The following is a 19,274-nucleotide window of genomic DNA, read 5'->3' as shown; positions in this document are numbered from 1 at the left end:
TCAAGGAGAATCTTTCCAGACTCAAACCCTGAATCAGACTATGACCAAGATATAACTCCTTCGTCAGTTTCAAGAAAAGACGATGTGACCAGTCAAAAGTATGTTACTAATGAGTCACACATTCTAGATTAGTGCTTGTTGATAATACCAAGTTAGCTCTAATACCATGTTGCAAATCCAAGCATGGTGAGCTCATGATGGATCAAAGTAAATGTTAATCCCATGATCAAGCATAGTAATTAGGATAATAAAAAATATGATTAAGTAAGGTAATGATAGTAATCAAGCACAAATCAAGATAATCTCATTGCAATAATCAAGGTTCATGCACCCATATTTATAGCCTTAGCAAGGGCTTCAATGCATACTTTGTGTGCGACCTACTGCCAACCATGTGTCCATAAATGCTCATACTACATGTGCTCCCTTGCAATTTCCATGTTTTACATTTTTTACCTTTAACTTCACCTTTTATAAAATGACCAAATAAGTCAACCTTTGTCAATGTACCCTTAGTCTATCCTTTTCTAATGTGCATGCTCCTCCCCTTGCTCTATTCATGTTGCACCCTTACACATTGTTTTTCTCAACATTGTCACAATGCAAAGACTTTTTTCTAACCACCATGTCATTGTTGATAGAGGGCCCTTCAAGTTGCAATTTGCAAAGTGGCCATCTTCGTTGCCATGCCCCCACATCAAGTAGCAACAGAGGTGTAGCATCAAAGGTGCTATGTGGAGATGCTCTAAATATCTAGAGAGCAACATCAACAAATAATTAGCAAGCAGTGGGCCTAAAATTTCTAAGCATGAACGATGCCTAATGTCACCGTTTTTCTCTGGGTGTGTGAAGCTTTGAACTAAACTTTATCCAAAAAACACACACACACAAGAAAGAGGTGTGAACGTTTGCAACAAAAAGTTGACGCTAACTAAGCATGGGTCAGCACGTTACTCCGCCCACGCAGAATCAACGCGTTTTCTACTCACAACATGACTACCACGATATAAAGTCATAGAATCATCACTCTAGCCGCATGCATACCCACACAGAAGCCTCACCCCTCCCTTATCAGTAGCTGTAGCTGTAGCAATGGGAAATCTACACCGTGCTTCCTCACCGGCGCCGGGCTACGGCTATATCCGAGTGGTGCACCCCGATGGCAGTGTGCAGGATTTTCCATCACCCCTCGCGGCAGCGGAGGTTGGGGAAGGGCATCATATTGACAACCGCAATTTCCTGCTCTGCAACTCCACTTCTCTCCGCGTCGGGAAGCGGCCGTGCCCCTTGCATCCGGACACCCAGCTGGAGCTCGGCCATCTCTACTTCGTCCTGCCCCTCCGGACCTTCCAGTCCCGATTGGCCTGGTCTCAAATCTCCTCACTAGCCGCCGTAGCCACTGCTCCTGCTGCTGCTGCCAGCGATTCTCAATGCAGAATCGCAAGCCCAAAACGAGCCGCCGGCCTCCCAACACCCAAGACGTTTGTGCGCATTTTGGTCCGGCACAGGGCATCCCTTCTCCGTGGGGAGCAAAGACGAGCTGGAGAGTATGCCTTGCAGAGGCACAGAGATTGCAGTTTCTTGGCGCAGAGCGAGTCCACGCTCTCGGTGGGCAGATGGGTCAACATCTGTGACACCGCTCAGGTGCACACCAAATACATCGACCAGCTGATCGCCCGAAGCAACTCCTGGAGACCTCAACTCCTCACCATAGAGGAGTCTGTAGCAGGAGTATAGCGCTCAACTCCTCACCATAGAGGAGTCTGTAGTTTAACGAAGCCCCATCCCGCCAGGCAAACAAATACAGCTTTGGCGTAGCGGATTTCTCAACTCCCTCGTTTTTGGCATAGTTGGGATTTCAAGGCTTTGTTAGACCTTGCATTAAACGAGAGGCGGGGCTTCACTTAAAGAATCTCCCAAGTGAGAACTCCCTCTTACGTATGAAAGGTCAATGTACTCACGATCTTTATTTGTAAATGGTGAGTGAGCATCAAATAGTGAAGTTTTAAATTAGACATGAATGCCAAGTAGTTAGTATGAAATCATTGGGTAATGCCAATGGTTAGTAGTTAGACTATTAGTACTTATCAATCCTCCAAGGCCATTTGGGCCCAATTAGTAAGATGAGTGATTTTTAAGGTCGGTGTCCTACTTCTCAAATCTAGTTCGTAGTAGCCATTAGATCTAATTTGTAGGGCCTCTACACTTGATATGGGTTCCTTAGGCTAATGGTAACCATTATATACATGATGTTTCCTATCATTAAATAAAATACACGTCTCTCTCCTCTCTCTCTCTCTCTCTCTCTCTCTCTCTCTCTAAGGAGCTCTCTGGCTTCACATAGATGCTTTAGTGTGTCTTGAAAGAAAGAGATTTATGGATTCATACAAATGCTGAAGTAATTGTTCTATGGAAAAGAATCAACGGCTGTGCCTCTCAATGCGAAAAAAAGCGTTGGTCTCTATGATCCAAGTGCAATCTTTTCCCTGATCTGACTTGGGACTTACGGGTTTGGTCAGATCACTTCAGTTAGTTAAGGCTTTTGACTACGTTTGAGAAAAGTTATCCTGGAGGAATCGTCCGTGCTTTCCGGGTAAGGGAAGTTTTTTCGGGATCGGTTTTGGAAGAACCGATGGATTAGTCTCTTGTCCGAATATCCGTGGGCGAGGCCCCGAGTGTGAGACCCTGCCCCGCGCAAGAAGTACTACTTCCGCTGCTAGAACCCCTGAATTCGTTGCGCGATGGGGATAGGGACCTCACAGTTTGAGTTAGAGTAAGAGACTTAGATAGAGAGGGTGAGTTAGAGAGAGAGAGAGAGAGAGAGAGAGTTAAAGAGTGAAAGATAGAGAGAAAGTTTGTGTTAGTAGAGAGAGTTAGAGAGAGAGAGTGAGCTCCTCTATGTACTCACTCCCTTTTGTGCACTTTGGCACCACTTTCTTAATACCCCCCTTTGGTGCCAAAACTCTGGGCTACTCAAAGTGGTTGGATGTCAGTTAGAAATTTATTTTGACTTTTTACATTCTACATTCCCCTATGTGCTATGAGCAACTTTGACCCATGTGCTACTTTGGCACTTCCCCCCCATGATGCTACTTTGGCTCTAGATGAGGGATGATTCTAGCTTGGGTGCATCATCGATCCCAACGGCAGCTAGTTACAAGTACTTTTTGTAGGAAGTAGGATTGTTTTTCAACAAATTTTTATTTAAGAAAAGGGTAGCGAAATGAATGTTTGATGCGAGGCTTTTTCCACTTCTCTTTCCTCGTTGTATCTTTTCTTGTAGCCTTCATATTTGTTCTCGGGGGGGTCACTCACAAAAAAATGTAAATATCACGTGCGTTCAACAGAAGCATATTTTTAATTTATGAAACTTACAGAAATATATTTACATAAGGGTATGATTTAAAAATTTTTCAAAAAAATTTACAGATTCATAAAGAAAAGGGGATATTATATGGATAAAAAAATTCACAGATAAAGGATTTAAAATATAGGCCTTGAACGCACGCGATAAGGGTATTCTACATATAGTGACCCCCCCGAGATATTTGTTGTTTATGATTTGCTAATGTCCATGTCAATGACATCTTCTTCTTCTTCTTTCGGCTCCTTGGCTCTTGTTCTTTTCTCCTTGTTCCTTTGATTGTGGATTTTGATTACTTCTTTAGTGTGGAAATGAAGCTCTTTGCATGCTACCTTGTGCTTAATTTCTTTTAATGCCTTTGAATCTTTACATGTGGGGGCCATGCTATTATGTGCTTTAGGTATACTTTGTGTACTCATGCTTTCCAAAATGTGTGTTAATTTTCCAATGAACATATTTATTCTTTTAGTGCTTTTTGTCATGTTGATAAGGGTCTTACCAATTAAGCTTTTAGCTTCAATAGCTTCCCTTAAAAAATATGGCGCCCTTTGTCTCATAATGAAAGCTTTCATGAAATGATGCAATGGAAGAGGTTTTTATATTTCAAATGATTCTTGTGCTAGAAGATTAGGGTCATAGGAGATGAATGGACTCAATCATATTATTTGTGAAAAGCTTGACAAGAACAACTTCCATGCCTGGAAGTTTAGAATGACCAATTTCCTAATGGGTAAAGGATTTTGGGACTATGTCGAAGGAGACAATAAAGAGCCTTCAAAGTTATCCGAAGAGAATGTCTTTCCAGTGGATATAAAGACATCCAAGGACTAGAACCAGGGTGCAAGGAAAGTCATGTAATGGCTTTCAATCAATGTCACAGACACAATGATAGGACATACATAGGATGCCAACACTCTAGCAGTTGCATGGGGAGAACCTGGTATAGATATTCCAAACCAATACAAAGGCAAGGAAACTACAGCTAAAACAAGAGCTACATACTATGGAAAAGAAAAGCATGTCTATCAATGAGTATACTTCAAAGATCAAGGGCATTGTTGAATCCCTTGGGTCTATTAATGTATTAGTGGAAGATGATGATTTGGTGGGTGTTTATTTAAATGGGCTTGGCAAAGAGTACAAGCCATTCAAGACCTCCATTGTAGTAAAGGAGAATGTTCCCAACTTTCTGGACTTGGTGTCTATGCTGATCATAGAAGAAAAGTTTATAGATGAGGGTTCTTCTTCACAAAGCAAGAACATATCAGATTAGGCCTTCTAATTGAGGTAGAGGCAGAGATAGAGGTGGTGGTCAAGGCCAAGGTGGTGGCCGACAAAGAAACCAAAATTTTAAACAACAATAGTCCAATGATTTACAAACAATCATACACATGTGAAAGAGGCCAGTCTAAAGGCAGGGGGAGCCAAAGAGGCTAAGGTGGATGGCAAAGAAATCAAAGTGCAAATAGCATAGAGTGCTATTATTGTGGCAAACCAGGGCACATGGCAAAGGACTACTTTTAAAAAAAGAATGACATTCAAAGTGGAAAGTTGCAGGAAGGCAACTTTGCATCATCTAGTAAACAGGGTGGTGATGACAGAAGTGAGCAGCTATTTGTGATGCAACACATGATCAATTCCACAACATGAGATGTGTCAGGATCTCAAGATATATGGTATATGGATTCTGGCACCTCTAACCACATGACCAGTCATGGTGAGGGGTTTAGAGATATGTAGAAAATGGAAAAACCAGGTTATGTAGAAATAGGTGAGACTGTGCATCCCATTGCACATGTTGGTAGAGTGTCATTGTCTATGCAGGATGGAAAAATCAAGTATTTAGTAGATGTAATTCATGTTCCAAATATTACAAAGAACCTGGTTTCTATTAAACAGATGATTGAGCAGGGTCTACACGTGAGGTTTAATCCTTAAGGATGTTTTGTGGAAGACTTACAAAATTGGTGTCGCTTGGTTTTGAATGGTAAAACAGAAATGGTAGGATGTTTACTTTGGATGTGAACATGCCTCAAGTAAAGGCAACCATGTTTGCACATGGAACACACATCATTGCAGATATTGACATATGGCACAAGCACATTTGTCATGTGAATATACAGTGATTGAAGTCTATGCAGGCCCAAAATATTGTTGCAGGTTTACCAAAGTTTAAGGTTGATGGTATGCATAAAGTATGTAAAGCATGCTAGCTTGGTAAGCATGCTAAACATGCTTTCCCACATGAAAAGCATGTTAGTGCAAGGTCATTAGATGTTATACACTGAGATGTATGGAAAGTGACCAAGTTTGTAACAATTGGTAACAATTGCATGTTGCAGGTATTATGTTACATTCATTGATGAACACACTAGGAAGTGTGGGTTTACTCTTTGAAGGAGAAAAGTGAGGTGTTTGCTCACTTTTAAATATTTAAAGTCTTGGTTGAGAAGGAAAAAGGCATGCAAATAAAACTCTTAAGATCAAATGGTGGGGGAGAGTATTTCTCCAATGAGTTTTGCAATTTCTTGAGAAAGTAGGGAATCAAGAGAGTTTACATGCAGGTATACTCTGCAACAAAATGTTGTTGCCTAAAGAAATAATAGACACATTACAGAAGTAGCACATGCCTTGATGGTGGGGCTGAAAAGAATATGTCACATTATTTTTAGGCAAAATCAATAGCAACTGCTATGACCAAGACACCCATTGCGGGTATTCATGGTATGACACCTAAACAAAAGTTTACAAACATAAAATCGGATGTGTCTCACTTGAAAAATGTTTGGGTGTATTTCATATGTGCATGCTCCTAAATGAAAGAATACGGTTGGATCCAAAGACAGAGAAATGCATCTTTATTGGTTATTCTTTGGAGTAGAAAGGTTATAGGTGTTATAACCCCACCACTCATGAGATGCAAGTAAGCAGAGATGTTTTCTTTGACGAGATAAGTAGTTGGTATGTACCAATAGCAGTGAAGGTAACAAAAGATGCAGATGTAAGAAGTGTTGATGCTGCACCACATGTAGAGTAGAAAATCATAGGTTCTTAGTGGACCTAAAGAGTCCTCTAGCGGTGGATCCAATGCTGTTCATGGTCAAGTAGATTGAGGGACAGATGTAGGTACACATGTATCACACAAAGGGAAGAAAAAGGTAGATCAACCTTTTGTGCCTGATCTGTCACGCAGGTCACTCATATGTGGATGGTGACTGTAGTGGCTCTAAGCAGAGCCTTGATGAGGAGCTTGGCATTCCATCTGTAAGTATACATGATGTGCACAGCCACCAGATTATGAGAGTGATGCACACCCAAATTTTGTGTGCAAGTTATGCAAAGCCTTGCATGGCTTGAAGCAGGTACCCAGAGCATGGTCAAACAAGATCGGGGAGTATCTTGTTACCATTGGATTTCAAATATTCAATGAAGATTTTTCACTTTATGTGAAAAAGATAGATAGAGGGATGATGCTATTAGTCATCTATGTGGATGACTTGATTATCACTGGTGATAATGATGTTGACATACATGATGCAAGAAGGATTTTGAAGAAAAAGTTGAGATGAAGGATTTGGGTGAGTTGCGGTATTTCTTAGGCATAGAGGTGGTGAGATCACCACCTCATACAGATGAAGGATTTGGGTGAGTTGTGGTATTTCTTGGGCACAGAGCTGGTGAGATCACCTCATGGCATTTTGTTATTACTGAGGTAGTATGGCTTGGACATGTTGTCCAAGTATGCTATGATAGGCTGTAAGTCTATTTCAGTGCCATTGGAGTAGAACAAAAAGCTTTCTACAGACACAGGTGAGCTTTTGGAGGACCCCACTATAGGCACATAATGAGTAGCTTAATGTGCATGACCATTACTAGGACAGTTTATGCAAGCCTCTAGGAAGCCACACTTGGATGTGCCATTGGACTTGTGAGTCAGTTTATGCAAGCCTCTAGGAAGCCACACTTGGATGTGGCTAGACGGATTCTCAAGTACATAAACTCCACCATTGATTATGTACTTTTCTATGAGGCTAGTACATAGATACAATTACATGGGTACACATATGTTGATTGGACTAGTACAAAGATACAGCTACATGGGTACACAGATGTTAATCGGGCTAGTAGTGGTTTTATGTTTTCATTTGGGAGTGTTGTTGTGAATTAGAGTAGTAAGCAGCAGTCAACAATTTCCTTGCCGAGTATAGAGGCAGAGTACATGGGTGCTACTATGGCCGCTTGTGAGGTAGCCTAGTTTCAAAAGCTACTTTATTAATATGGGTGTTGTTGTGAGTTAGAGTAGTAAGAAGCAGCCAACAATTTCCTTGTCGAGTATAGAGGCAAAGTACATGGGTGCTACTATGGCCGCTTGTGAGGTAGCCTAGTTTCAAAAGCTACTTTAGTAATATGGGTGAGCCTGTGGATAGGAAAGTTTTCATTTATTGTGACAACATAATTAGCATACAGTTGGCCAGTAACCTAGTATACCATGCTAGAACGAAGCACATTGAGGTGCATTATCACTTTGTGAGGGAGAAGGTTCTAGCAACAGGTGATGTAGATCTGGTATATGTCACAGAGGATCAGGTGGCTGACATCTTCACAAATGCAGCTACAGAGAAGCTCCATAGGTTTAGGAGCTTGCTGGAAGTGCAGTGTGTGGAGTTGAGCTCGAAGGGGAGTGTTTAGATATTGAGCTCAACTAGTGCAACGATGGACATTGATGACGCGCCTCGGTGATAACTTCTACACTTATGCCAATGGCATGGTTGGTGAGATTATGGTTGATATATCGCCAGTGGTGGATGACTAGCTATATATCGCCACTTTGTAGTACTAGAGTTATGGCATAGTTACAGCGCTATCTCATATAGTCAGATTCACACTATGGAGCGACCATTGTATGTTATTGTAGGAGAGTGCTTTCCATTTATGTATTTACTCTTATCTTTTAATTATATGGTTGTAGAGAAGAGAAGAAGATAGAAAAAAATTGAGCCATCCATCTCTCTCTTGTGTCTTTCTCTCTCTTACGTGTGTGTGTGTTTGCTTGCAACAAGGAACTCAAGCTCTCCCTCTCCCTTGCATTCTCTTTAGGTACCAATGGGGGCATAAGGGGCACTTGAGTACGGTATGTGGCCGGTAAGGTACACATGCCCAAGGTCATTGGTATATATAATGGTTGGGTGGTTAAATATGGTATGCCAAGCTAGGGTTATTTTAGCTCTTTTTTGAGTTCTTCTTCTTCTCTCTCACAGTTTTTGCATGAGGTAAGATTCACAGAGCTAGGGTACCTTGCATGGAAGCCTGAGAGAGAGAGAGAGAGAGAGAGAGAGAGAGAGAGAGAGAGAGAGGAAAAAGTAGTTAAAGATATATATATATATATATATATATATATATAGAGAGAGAGAGAGAGAGAGAGAGAGAGAGAGAGAGAGAGAGTGTGAGTGAATGAGAGACAATTAAGGAGAGGGAGAGAGAGATTTGGATAGATATATAAATAAAGAGAGAGGTAGTTAGAGAGCGAGAGTCAGAGTTAGAGAGAGATAGTGCTGGAGTAAGAGTTAGAGAGAGAGAGAGAGAGAAAATCAAGAGAGTCAGAGGGGAGTGAGAGAGTTAGAGAGGGAGTTGGAGAGTGATAGAGAAGTTAGAGGGAATTGGAGAGTGATAGAGAGGGAGAGAGAGACCACATCGTGATCAAAAATCACATAGTGATTTTGCAGACTGCAGAATCACGACAGCATGATTCCACATGTGTCAACCAAAAAACAATTATTCAAATCTTAATTTTTCCAGTTCGAATTTTCTAGTTTGATCCCTTGCAACATGAATAAACAACTGACATTAAGTATGGAATCAATGGCTCTTTTTTTCTCAAGATTTTTGAAAATGCAAAGTAATGTTATTTATACAACAGGCCCTTATTCACACTTGCAGGGATTTCATAAACGTGTTCACAAATTCGTGATCACGTTAACAAAATGTGTTATTAACATTCTAAAACATGTGATCACAACATATATTCACAAGACGATCTCTTACCGGCCAAAACTTACTATTCCTGTAAACCCACCGGGATTCTTTGATTCCCGGTTGGCCCCGCCGGGAAACAAAGAATCCTAGCGGGCATATTTCTTATTAATAAAAGGCGCCCGACACCCTTCAGCCGGCTTTTTCGGAAGATTGTCCTTGTTTTGGGGACGTCACATCTTTCCTTTAAGTGCTTATAGAGCTCCCGGTTGGCTAGGAGCGTCCTCTAGGGAAGAACGTCCTTATCTTAGGGGCTGTTATCTTTCCTTGTTGGCACTCCTAAGGCTACTGAGCCACTAGTCCTCAATTCTTTGAATTTTGGGCAGAGTGTGGTTCGTAGCTAATACTCGCGGAGATTTAGGGACAAAGTTGGAGTCACTTCAACTTTGCGTTCGAGCAGCGCAGGTAGTCTACCTTATTCTGCTCTATAAATGGTTTGATGGAGCCAAGATTCCTCCTTAGGGGCTTGTATTGGTTCTTGATATTTGATATAGTCTTTATTAGACAAGAGTCCTCCTTAGGGGCTTGTATTGGTTCTTGATATTTAATATAGTCTTTATTAGACAAGGGTCTATTGTCCTATACTACAGTGTTGGGCAAACATAGATCTTTGATTTGCTTTGTCAATGTTAGAGTCTTAGAGAAGGTAGATCTTTGATTTGTTTAAAGTATCCGTAATTGGTACGAAAGACATCCTTCATCGGGGATGCAATGTGCATTGTATGCATGCTGTCAATTACATGTATCTTAATCTTAGAATACACATTTATGCATTCGTCTTGTCTTGTTGTGACGCTAAAAGTCTAGCAAAAATTAATATCTACGGTTCTGTAAGTTGAAAAATAAAATTCCTATAGGCAAAAAACTTTCAATCATCCTTTGCAGTTAGCATGAATCGTCATGGATGTCTTTCTCTTTTAAAATAAAAACAATAAACAACATATATGACGGTCTTTTATTTTTGTCAAAATAGATTCAAACTAGTTTCAGATTTTTGCTTGGCTACATTTTAGCTTTTCAGTAATCACTTGGTTTTTTAAGGCTTCTATGTTTCTGTGGTGATATATGTTTTGTAATATGTGAGCGGCTTTGTTGTTACTTCGTTTGTGTATTCATTATTGTATGCTTGCTTGAATAGGTTATTTGAGATGGAAGAAAACGTTGGACCTAGCGATACTTCTAATAGAGCCCAAATTCAGAATAGCAGAAAAAAAAAGGCACCTGGGATAGTGTGGCAATATGCAATTAACATCGGTGACTGATTCATAGATTGGGAGTGTAAGCTATGCCACGCAGTGAAATCAGGTGGGGCGCCTCGATTAAGAGAACACTTTTTAGGCGGAGTGAAGAAAAAAGGCCGAGGATGTACCCACCCCTCTGCACCTGCTGTAGTGGCCAAACGTTTAAGAGACGAAATGCAAAAGAAAGATGCAAGGAAACTATTCTCATCTACTGCCAATATATCGAGGCAAGAAGAACATTGTTGTTCTAATCATCAAACTCCAGAAGCATCGCCGGCTTGTACTCCAAACTTTAATGTGCAACCAGAAAGTAATCTACCCAGTGCATCTTCTTGCAAGCGTCACTTTAACATACCCATGCGTCAAACTTCATTGCAGGAAAGCTTACGTAACGGTCTGCTCGATGATGCACAGCTCGCCCTTGCTAAAGCGATCTACTTTTCAGGGAGTGCTATGGTGGTGATGGTGGAGAGTGAGCGTTGGAAGAGAGCATGGAAGAAAATCGGTGAATTTGGATCAGGGTTTTCACCGCCTTCGTATCATGCTATGCGAAATGATCTATTGGAGAAATGCTATGCTCAAGTGAAAGAACGTGTACATAGAATAATTCTTAGCAACATAGAGCTTTCTGGATGTAGTATAGTCAACGATGGATGGTCCAATGTACAAAGAAAACCATTAATTAATATAACGGTTGTTTCACCTAGAGGTGAGACTTTTATTAATTAATATAATGGTTCCCGTCGGGTTTCACCTAGAGGTGAGACTTTTATTAATTAATATAATGGTTCCCGTCGGGTTTTAATTATACCCGGCGGGTCCCCGTCGGGTTTTTTCTGAATCCCAGCGAATCCCGGCGAGATTTTGGTCGGTTACCAGGTAACCAGCAACCTGCTATTTTGTGAACGTGTAATCATGTAAACATGTTATTAACATGTTCACATGTGTTATTAACAAGAAAAAACTTGTGATCACGTGAATATTAAATCCCTGCACACTTGGGCACCCAAAACTTAATGAAAGATGAACTAGTTGCGTTACATAGTTTTTGTGGCATAGCCACCTATTCTCATAATTACAACATTGAGAGTGCCATTTTATGACACTTACTATGCTATCTCTCGTACGTAATGGAGAGATGCTTAGTTAAGCCAAAATGGGACTAAAACTTGGATTAGCAAAGAAACAACTTACATTAGCACTTTCTTCTACAAAGGTCGAGGGAGCATGCTTTACTTCATGTAAAGCACCAGTCTAGTTGAAAAGAATTACGAGACATGGACGTTGCTAAAAAAGGAGTGACAGTGTTGCTATGCGACAACTAGAGTTGCATGATGATTTCCAAGAACCCGATGTTTCATGCTTGGACAAAGCACATTGAGATACAATATCATTACGTGCATGATCTAATCATGGATGGAGAGGTTGAGCTATAGAATTATACATATATTTTCATAAAGACTCATAGGACAGATTTCCTAGAGAGCATCATCTTCATCGACTCCGAGAGGTAGTTGACGGGAGGTGTTGGGAAAAGCATTTTCTCAATGCTTTCCATCCTTGTGTTATTACTGTGGGTGACAAATGTGCTCTATTTTAAATATAAGGCCCCCTATATGAGGAGTAGCCATTGTGGTGAGCACCTAAACACCCGAGAGTTCTCAATTTAGACACTACATGGTAGGTTAGGAGGCAACTTATGTAGAATTGACACTTTGCCAAGTAGAATGCATTCTTGTGCAGACTCTATGACCGCATTAGTACTAGATAGAAAACTGACACACTATTCTTGGATTGTGGGGTCTATATTTGAGGGTCCAGAGGAGCTCAGATGGGCGTGGGAGTTGTGCTTAGTCCCTAATATATTCGAGGGCCAAATGGTCTCAGATGGGGGTGGGAGTTGTGCTATGTCCCTTACATCAAATGGACATGGAAGTTATGGGCCTATATTCAAGGGTACATACGACCGCAGATGGACATCGAAGTTGTGCTTATAAGACTTTGTTATAGTTTCATGTGGTCCCAATTGGATGATATGACTTGTTGGTCATTTTTAAATAAGTTTGTGGCCGACCTACGTCCATGTTAACCTACATCCATGTTGACTCTGGGCACTATATATAGACTATTTTGGCAAACTTTGATCATCAAGTTCATTGCACTCAAGTTCTTTTGTAAGCAAGACATCCTCTGTCTAGAGTCTGTCTAGATAGTCATCAATGCTCCTTACCCAGAGCACACGGGTGGGCAGACATCCATGATTTTGTTATAAAAAATTGTAAGCACTAATATTGTTTACAGCCCACTGTTTACAGCGCCCACTTCTTTATGTAATTTAATGCTTTTTTTTGTGTAGATCCTACTTGCGCTATTGTGTTTTCTTACATAATTATCTCAAGGGTGCATAAACATGAGTATCACATTGTATTTTGTATAAAGTTAAGTTGGCCACCATGGTATGAAACTTATGAAATGACATTTTATCTATTTTGTAACTTTGTCACTCTTTTTCCATGTATCCATTCTATTGGACTTTTTTTTATAGATGATAGTTTTATTTTACATAATTAACAATGTAGCTAATCTTTTCAGAGAGTCACAATAAATCGTCAAAATATTTTGCACTATAATCATCATAAAAATGTTATTAATTTTGATGCTCATAGCAACAACATATATTACGACAACAAGATCGTAATATCCATCTCCCAAGATTAACCATCTATGATTTGCATCGAAATGCTCATGTCCTATTGTAGTGATATAGGAGTAACCGTTTTACATACTTTTAATTACACAAAAATTATGAGAATATTATAATAAAACTATCATGAAAAATACTATTGGTGTTCATTTTTGTTTGCATATTAGTTTCCATAAAAAAGAGAAGTGCTTACATGTAAAAGAAATTATTGATATGCTAGCAAAAAATAAAAACTACTCACCTTGCTTAGTATTTATCTTTTGTTACTTTTTTCCATTATTTTCACACTAGGAAGGAGAATTATGGGGCATGATGGATTTAGTATTCACTAATGCATGGATCATTAGGAGATACTTACATGGAAGAAAGGAGACATATCATTTCAAATTCATGATACATTTCAAGAGCACTTTGTTGGTTTACATATATCAAGAATCTTGTTGCATACAAATGAGGTTATGGAAGGCCACATGCTTATGTGGATGAATGAGCATGCTAGTAGTTATTGTGTGGTGTGTATTGTTAATACGTAAAAGGCTACTTCTTGTGAGGGAAAGCATGTGGATGGATCAGACCATTTAGGGGTGTTCTAATTGCAATGAGTACATCATGCTTCTATACAGTGAGGTGGTGCAACCTTTTTTGAATATGATTGCCATAGAAGGATTGCCTTTTGTGAATGATTTCCATAGACGGATTGGGAGAGTTTATCATTGCTCAAAACCATTTATAAGTGCCTTTATTTTTTTTTCAATTCTCTCTTTTTTTACAAACCATGGAAAATTAAGTGAGGGAGAAGTTTCTGAAATTAGTTTTTGTGAGGGAGAGATTATTTTTTCTTGTGTAGGATCGCTTGGATTAAAAGTTCGCTTACCTTGGATTGGATCTCTTGATGGCTATTTGTTCTTTCAAATTAGATGGATTTCGATGTCTAGCATTCCACATTATACATTGGCTGTTTAAAAAGATAATCTATTTTTGGGCTATTTTAGTAATAAGATCTTACACAATGGTTTCTTTGATAATGTGCATGCTAATGGATGGAGTTTTCAATGAGATCTTTATTTATTTATTTTGTAGGTGCTTTCAATATGGTAATTAGATTTTAGATGTCATTGCATAATGATTGTTCATAGAGAGATTCGCTTGTGTTTGTGGTTTTTTTGTGCTACCTTACTTTGTAGTATGAGCACTTTCATAATGGTTTTAATTTGTAATGGGGACTTTTACATTGGTATCTTATATTAGTAGCATGGAGATGATGGTATTGAGTACCTTGCATGTTTTTTTATGGGGATAATGAATTTTCCACCACATATAAGTGGCCATCAAGGACCATTTTTATTCAATCTATGCAATACATAATAATCTCACAAAATTCTCCCTCAAGAAAATTCCATGGTTTAGAAGAAAAGAGAAAATTGAAGAGAACAAATGGCTTCTTAACGATGATGAACTCCCCCAATCCTTCTATGGCCATCATTCAAAGAAGGCCACACCACTTCAAAGTGGTACTTGTAGAAGCATGGACCAATACACATGTACTCATTGTATTTAGAACACCTCCAAGCGGTCTTTAATGGCCATAGTACTCATTGGAGTTGATATGTTTATGGATATTCGTTCTTTTCAAGCACCATTGAGTAGCCTACATGTATTTATCTTTCTTTTTTTGAGTAGCTTGCATGTATTTATCTTTCTTTTATGGATAATGAATTTTCCACACATAAAAGTGATCAATTTTGCTATCTTACATAGTAAAGGTACAAAAGAGTGACTATTTTTTCATGACTCGGTATAATCGTAAAATCAATAGTGTTGTGTGAGACCACAATAACTTTATATACTTATTTCTAGGGCAAAATTATATCTATTTTCATCTCAAATATCTTTCTCCAATCCCCTCACTCATGAAATGATGCCTATAAAGGACCTTTGAAGGAATTTTTTATTTGATTAATGACCAAAATGTGGCACCTAATTTCCTAACCCCTAAAAAGGACACTTTCATATCTTGTAATGGTACCAAACTAGTTTTAATCCTCTAGCTTTTCAAGTCATTGATAAATGAGGATCACAAGCAAGCGTAGTACTTTAATGCTATTTAGTCTTTTTAATGAATTTTTAGAGTATCACCAATCTTTGCTTATTGATTCGTCCGAGTTGACAACAATTTTCATCACTCCTCTCCAACCTCTTTGATATGGTAGGATTTACCAAGGTTCTAGGCTCTCGTTATCCTTATTGTACTGAATTATCACTTACATCACTCTAGCTAACTATAGATTTGAAGGCAAATAAACCGGCCTTTAACCATAATGAAGACTTCTAAACCAATATTTTAGCTTCAGCCATTATCCATCTTGTTAATACACTTGGTCATTGAGACAAACTACCACTTTCGCCAACAGTAATGGTTCCCCAAAAAATACATAACGCTCTCAAAGATGACATTGTGACACCACTTGGGCCCAACAATGGTTCTCCAAAAATACATGAATGCTGCATCAAAATTTCAACATTCAAACCATTCATGGCATCAACACTTCAACGTTAAGGGTTGTGAGTGAGTGAGTTGTGTGTGTGTGTGTGTGTGAGAAAGAGAGAGAGAGAGAGAGAAAGAGAGAGAGAGAGAGAGAGAGAGAGAGAATTTACTGTACAAAAAAAAAAATCAAATTAAAAAACCAGAAAACCATAGTGTATGTTCTCCTTGGCCAGATCACTGGCTTAGTCAAGGATTATATACGATCAGTAAATGAGATTGGAGAGGCTACACAAACAGCTTCCATCCAACCTTCAATGGCTGCAAGTAATAAGCATACAACATACGCTTGCAAATAGCCTGAGGTTGACCCCGTGCCAACCAATGGTAGTGAAAAGAAAACATTACTACTTTACAAATTTGAGCCCTAGTTACAAATTATTGAAGCCGGCCCTTGTGGTAGCTCCTAGTTTTAGTTTCTCTATCAAGAGAGTAACAACTTGTTCAATGTAACCTATTGATGTCAATAAAAGGGAGCTTGTGCTGCCCTTATTAAGCCCTTCTAGTAAGGGGAAAGTTTAAAAAAAGAAAGTCAACAAAAGCATGGTGAAGGTGAGAGGGGGAGGGGAACCCACAATAAGGATGCCTAATGGCTGCTTTGTTTCAAAAAAATAGCAGTCTCATCTTTTTTTGGGGGGTGGGTGGTGTGGGAAGACATTGAGTAGTGGCTAAAGCACACCCCCAGCTGCAGTTGTAGTGGCCAATGCATGCATGTCCTGCCATCTTGAATGACTCCATAGGTTGTGGTGAGGCTCAAATAGCATGTCATTCATTAGTGCTGATTGCTGCCAATTATCAGCTGACATTATGGAGAGCCCATTAACATTAATCAAAGGTTTGTCTTCCATAATCACCTTCTCCTCTGACTCGTTTGGAAAATCTGAGATGGCATGTCCTCCATGTTCAGTGGAGTGCTGAGGTCCACCATGATTAAGCAGTTGCAATGGCAGCTTTTGCTGAGCTAGGTGCTGGAAAGGAATACTCTTCTCCTCTTGAACCTTGAATTGGGGTACAGCACCCAGGTTGAAGGAATCTACAGGGGGCGGCATATTAGAGAAATTTGAGAGCTGATCTTCAATGGATGCTAGGGTGGCTGTTGCTGAGGTTCCAGACATGCGCAGGTTCTGGTTTTGATCAATTAAGAAGCTGTTTAAATCATAATTAGAATTGTATGCGCTGACCTCATGCTCTAATTTGACAGGTAACGTGGTATAGCCCATGCTGACATTGAGATTGTTGTCGAAGGTGTTCAAGCCGCCGCAGGTGTCGTTGATGCCGGCACATGTGCGGCTCCCGCAGGTGCCACCACACGCGCCAGCGCCACATGTTCTGTTCATGAGAGCTGGAAAACCCATGTCAAATAAAGAGGCAGGGTGGTCATCTGGCGCAATACCTGCTGAATTGTCGGAGGAAGGGTGCTGCCTTAGCCGGATGGAGTCTTGGAAGTGAGAGAGAGCGAGGTTGAGCGCCATTGGGCTGCCGTCGTCTCCAAAGTTGGCGGGGCAGCCAAAGCTCGGGAAGGTGCTGTTTAATCTGGCCAGCATGCTGGACGTGCTATCTTCGAGCGAGGTGGGATCTACGCCGCCCACGAGCCTCTGCTTCACCCTCTTGTTCTTTCGGCAGCCACCTCCTACTGGAACGTTGCGCAGGGCGCCACCCTTGGTCCAGTACCTCCTGCAGTTCTTGCAGAAATGGCGAGGCTGCGTTGTACTGTAGTTGTTGAAGTAGCAGAACTTTGTGTTTGTAGAGTCGCAGCGCGGACACTTCAAAGCTTGCTGAGGATCTTGATTAGTGGCAATGATCCCCGACCTCGGCCTGCGACCCTCATTTATGCTGGATCCGCCCGAACTTGACTCCAGCGCCATATCCATCTTCTCGTCCGGTATCTTCACTACACCCGGCTCTTGAAACATTCTTCGCGCTTCACCTGCACAAAGCCATGCACTAATCATGCGTTGATCAAGAAGAACAAATCATCACTCTAATAACAACTCAGTCTAATAAAAGCTTTTAATTAACTTCTTAGACAGAACACGTACACTGATAAGTACTAGATTACCCAAAAGGTCAAGGCCAGGGCAGTTTAAGGAGATGTAAAACTTAACATGCCCTAATTACTACCTCCTACAAGTAACACCCTTACACGTATACTAAGTACATACAGAATTTGTAACATAGTAATAATGGCAATAATTATCAAACCCTAACATACACAACGCCGCATGGAGAAGATAATTGCAACCAGCACTACAGAGATTAGAAAATCTTTACATACAAGTAACCACCCTAATTATACATATTAAGCACATACAAAGATTTCAGACACAATACGAACAGTGATCATCAAAACCCTAACATGCGAATTGCAACCAGCACTGCACTAGAGCAAAGAGCATTCGAGAATTGCAGCAAGGTCGACTTAGTTGATGTGCACAAAGATAGGGTAAACAGGTGCAATTATCATATAAAATATGGGATTAGCATAAGTGCTCTGAGAGTGGTAGAAGAGCTTGCCTGCAAGAGGAGAGTGTTGGGGAGGTAAGAGTGGAGAGAGAGAGAGAGAGAGAGAGAGAGAGAGAGAGAGAGAGCTTTCAAACAGAAGAGTGAAGGCAAGAAGAAATGAGGGAAGGATCTGAGCTTTGCACTAATGGAGGGGGGGAGGCCCTTGCTTTTGCGTGAAATACTAATTAATTAACGAGAAAAAAAACATTTTGGGTGCTTATTTAGATAGATAAAAAGAAGGGGGGAGAGAAGGTTTTAGCTTTTGGGAAAGTGGAGTTGTGGTCGATTACATCTAATACCGGTGAAGCCTGTCGGGGGGCGCTCGTGAGCGTTGGCTGACGTAACCAGCCAGCTCGGCGCCTGGCTGACTGAGCGGGCAGGAAAATGACAGGTGATAGCGACGGCCATGTGTGCCCCGCCCGCCGTGCAGTATCAACCTCTCAGCGGGCCCCACCTTCCCTACTGCGGCGCGTGAAACGCATCGCTCTCCAGGACCCACGGTGAAAGCGACGCGTAGAACCGCCTGAGTCCTCGACTCCTCTGCATATGTCTATATATATATATATTTATATATTATAGGCCGCTCGTACGGGAGTTACTTTTCCTTATACGTATTAAGTACTAACAATAACAATCACTAAATTTATTCACTAAAAGGGGAAATTCCGTAATCAGCATCTTAGAAAATAGGGTTTTTTTAAATCTAAATTTTAGACATACTCATACATATTAAAAGTTAATTTTAGACATATTATACATATTTAGTTGATTTTTTAAGGTCGATCTAATTTATGCCTTCAAATTTGAAAGCTTAAAGTAGGGCTTTCGAAATTCAAATTTCAGCCCCCACAAAACAATAAGGAAAGCAAAATCGAAGCTTTAAATAAATAA

The 19,274-nt window shown here is 40.3% G+C and overlaps 2 protein-coding genes across 4 annotated transcripts; one reads left to right on the top strand and one right to left on the bottom strand.

Moving 5' to 3' along the window:
* The first annotated feature begins 1,050 nt into the window (after positions 1–1,050).
* Positions 1,051–2,249, top strand: LOC147605766 (uncharacterized). Its single transcript, XM_086793418.1, has one exon. The coding sequence runs from the start codon at positions 1,093–1,095 to the stop codon at positions 1,735–1,737; it is 645 nt and encodes a 214-aa protein (XP_086649544.1). The 5' UTR covers positions 1,051–1,092; the 3' UTR covers positions 1,738–2,249.
* Positions 2,250–15,989: 13,740 nt separating this feature from the next.
* On the bottom strand, positions 15,990–18,655 carry LOC147605765 (uncharacterized). Of its 3 annotated transcripts, none has more exons than XM_086793260.1 (2): positions 18,396–18,655; positions 15,990–17,808 (listed from the first exon to the last, which is right to left on the bottom strand). In XM_086793260.1, the coding sequence occupies exon 2, from the start codon at positions 17,792–17,794 to the stop codon at positions 16,550–16,552; it is 1,245 nt and encodes a 414-aa protein (XP_086649386.1). In that variant the 5' UTR covers positions 17,795–17,808; positions 18,396–18,655; the 3' UTR covers positions 15,990–16,549. The 3 variants fall into 3 exon arrangements, with proteins under 3 accessions (XP_086649386.1, XP_086649387.1, XP_086649388.1); XM_086793261.1 differs by having other exon boundaries at positions 18,372–18,636; XM_086793262.1 differs by lacking the exon at positions 18,396–18,655 and adding an exon at positions 17,921–18,364.
* Between the last annotated feature and the right edge of the window lie 619 nt (positions 18,656–19,274).

This window comes from Cibotium barometz, chromosome 59, assembly GCF_041138505.1.
Source record: "Cibotium barometz isolate CiBa-2024 chromosome 59, ASM4113850v1, whole genome shotgun sequence".
In the NCBI taxonomy this organism is placed as follows: domain Eukaryota; kingdom Viridiplantae; phylum Streptophyta; class Polypodiopsida; order Cyatheales; family Cibotiaceae; genus Cibotium; species Cibotium barometz.
The sequence above is the reverse complement of the archived record's forward strand: the minus strand, read 5'-3'. Positions and strand labels throughout refer to the sequence as shown.

Bases quoted from the DNA above. Each gene is read 5' to 3' on its own strand.
- LOC147605766 (XM_086793418.1), top strand. From the start codon at position 1,093: ATGGGAAATCTACACCGTGCTTCCTCACCGGCGCCGGGCTACGGCTAT.
- LOC147605765 (XM_086793260.1), bottom strand. From the start codon at position 17,794: ATGTTTCAAGAGCCGGGTGTAGTGAAGATACCGGACGAGAAGATGGAT.